This window comes from Pseudorasbora parva, chromosome 9, assembly GCF_024679245.1.
Source record: "Pseudorasbora parva isolate DD20220531a chromosome 9, ASM2467924v1, whole genome shotgun sequence".
Lineage (NCBI taxonomy): Eukaryota > Metazoa > Chordata > Actinopteri > Cypriniformes > Gobionidae > Pseudorasbora > Pseudorasbora parva.
Window position 1 is genome coordinate 48,009,018 of NC_090180.1, and position 2,500 is coordinate 48,011,517.

The 2,500-nt window shown below is 41.4% G+C and overlaps 1 protein-coding gene across 1 annotated transcript in view; it reads right to left on the minus strand.

Annotated features, from left to right (window-relative positions):
- Window positions 1–1,434, minus strand: part of LOC137089794 (tubulin polyglutamylase complex subunit 1-like) — a 2,356-nt gene extending 922 nt beyond the window's left edge. Inside the window, exon 1 of the mRNA XM_067453364.1 lies at window positions 1,011–1,434. Within this exon, the coding sequence (XP_067309465.1) occupies window positions 1,011–1,285 (275 nt within the window). The 5' untranslated portion in view covers window positions 1,286–1,434. The remainder of the gene's footprint in view (window positions 1–1,010) is intronic.
- Between the last annotated feature and the right edge of the window lie 1,066 nt (window positions 1,435–2,500).

A 2,500-nucleotide genomic window follows, 5' to 3' on the forward strand; every position in this document is an offset into this window, starting at 1 on the left:
CTCACACTTAATCTGACAGAGGGAATCACACTGGTCGTGGTTGTGGTTTATGAGGACATTTTAAATGCTAAAAACACAAAATTATGTTGTTTTTTTGAGAAAGTAAAAATGCAGAAGGGTTTCCTGTGATGGGTAGGTTTAGGGCGGTAGAGTGTGTGTGTGTGTGTGTGTGTGTGTGTGTGTGTGTGTTTTCATCTAATCAATAACAGTAATGAGTAGATAGCCTAATCCTACCGAATCCTCTTATGGCTTTAAAGATTCTTTGGTTTAACACAGAGACAAATAATAGCAACAATACAATTAAAAAATAAACATCCACTATGGCTTAAAAACATACGCTAATTAAATATACAAAAAAATAGTATAATAACTAAATAAATACAGCAAATAAAAAGATATTTCACAAGGCTAAAATAGATACATACTAGAACAAAACTATAAAATTAACTTCTCTATCATAATTAATGAAATACAAAAAATAATAAAGCAAAAAACAACACAGAAAAAAAGAAAGAAATAATAGCCTATAAGAAATAAATAATAGCAATAATAAAATAATTCCACCTTTAAAAGATCATTAATGAAATATAAAAATACTAATGAAATAAAATAATAATAAATAATAACGCAAATAAAAAGAAAAGACCTGTGGCTTAGAATAGATAAATAATAGCAATAAAAATAGAACAAAAATATAAATAGATTAAAACTTTATACATTTTAAAAGTATAATAAATTATATAGATAATAAAATAAATAAAAAGAAACCTAAAAGAGTTAAATAATGTAAAAAATAAAGAATTCCAAAAATTCCACCATGGTTTAAAATCAATGAAATATAAAAATAGTAATTAAATAAAATAAAATGAAGGAAAGGAAAGATCAAATTAACAAAACAGAACATTTCTAATGGGTTAAAATACACCATGGCTTAAAACAATAATACAATATAATATAAAATTAATAAATGAAAATCAATTGTAAGAGAAACTGTAACTGTAAAGTCCGACCTCTGCGAGTGATGCGCCAGACTGAGGTTCCAGAGCGCGCGACTCACAGCCTGAGGCTCCGCCCCCCCGTCGTCAGCCTCCGCAGACAGATGCGCGTGCGCGAAGTGCTCGGCCAGAAACCCGACGGGATCCTCCGGCCTGGACTCCAGCAGCTTCAGCAGCGCGACCCTGAGCAGCGCGCTCGCTCCCGCCTCGCACACGAACGCGCCGTCGCGCTCACAGCTGCCGGACGCGGCGTCCGACATCGCGACGCCCGCGCGACGCTTCTCCGCCATCTCACACTGACGGCCCTCTCGTTAAAGCATCAGTGCATTTAGTGATATAAATAATGTCCAGCAGCGATCCGACTCACAGCCACACAAACCGTCCAAATACAGTTGCTATGGACACATGACGATGACGCAGCAGATCAGCTGACCTGTGTGTATGTGTGTGTGTGTGTGTGTGTTTGTGTGGGAGAGAGAGAGCATGTGTGTGTGTGTGAGTGAGTGAGTGAGTGAGAATGAGAGAGAGAGAGATAGAGAGAGAGTGTGTGTGTGTGTGTGTGTGTGAGAGAGAGAGAGAGAGTGTGTGTGAGACAGAGAGTGTGTGTTTGTGTGTGTGTGTGTGTGTGTGTGAGAGAGAGAGAGAGAGTGTGTGTGAGAGAGAGAGAGAGAGTGAGTGTGAGTGTGTGTGAGACAGAGAGTGTGTGTTTGTGTGTGTGTGTGAGAGAGAGAGAGAGAGAGTGTGTGTGAGAGAGAGAGTGTGAGAGTGTGTGTGAGACAGAGAGAGTTTGTGTGTGTGTGTGTGAGAGAGAGAGAGAGAGAGAGAGAGAGAGAGAGAGAGAGAGTGTGTGTGTGTGTGTGTGTGTGTGAGAGAGAGAGAGAGAGAGAGAGAGAGAGAGAGAGAGAGAGAGAGTGTGTGTGTGTGTGTGTGTGTGTGTGTGTGTGTGTGTGTGAGAGAGAGAGTGAGAGAGAGAGTGTGTGTGTGTGTGTGTGTGTGTGTGTGAGAGAGAGAGAGAGATTGTGTGTGTGTGTGTGTGTTTGAGAGAGAGAGAGAGAGAGAGTGTGTGTGTGTGTGTGTGTGTGTGTGTGTGTGTGTGTGTGTGTGTGTGTGTGTGTGTGTGTGTGTGTGTGTGAGAGAGAGAGAGAGAGAGAGAGTGAGAGAGATAGAGTGTGTGTGTGTGTGTGTGTGTGTGTGTGTGTGTGTGTGTGTGTGTGTGTGTGTGTGTGTGTGTGTGTGTGTGTGTGTGTGTGAGAGAGAGAGAGAGTGAGAGAGAGAGTGTGTGTGTGTGTGTGTGTGTGTGTGAGAGAGAGAGAGAGATTGTGTGTGTGTGTGTGTGTTTGAGAGAGATAGAGAGAGAGAGAGAGTGTGTGTGTGTGTGTGTGTGTGTGAGAGAGAGAGAGAGTGAGAGTGAGAGTGAGAGAGATAGAGTGTGTGTGTGTGTGTGTGTGTGTGTGTGTGTGTGTGTGTGTGTGTGTGTGTGTGTGTGTGTGTGTGTGAGAGAGAGA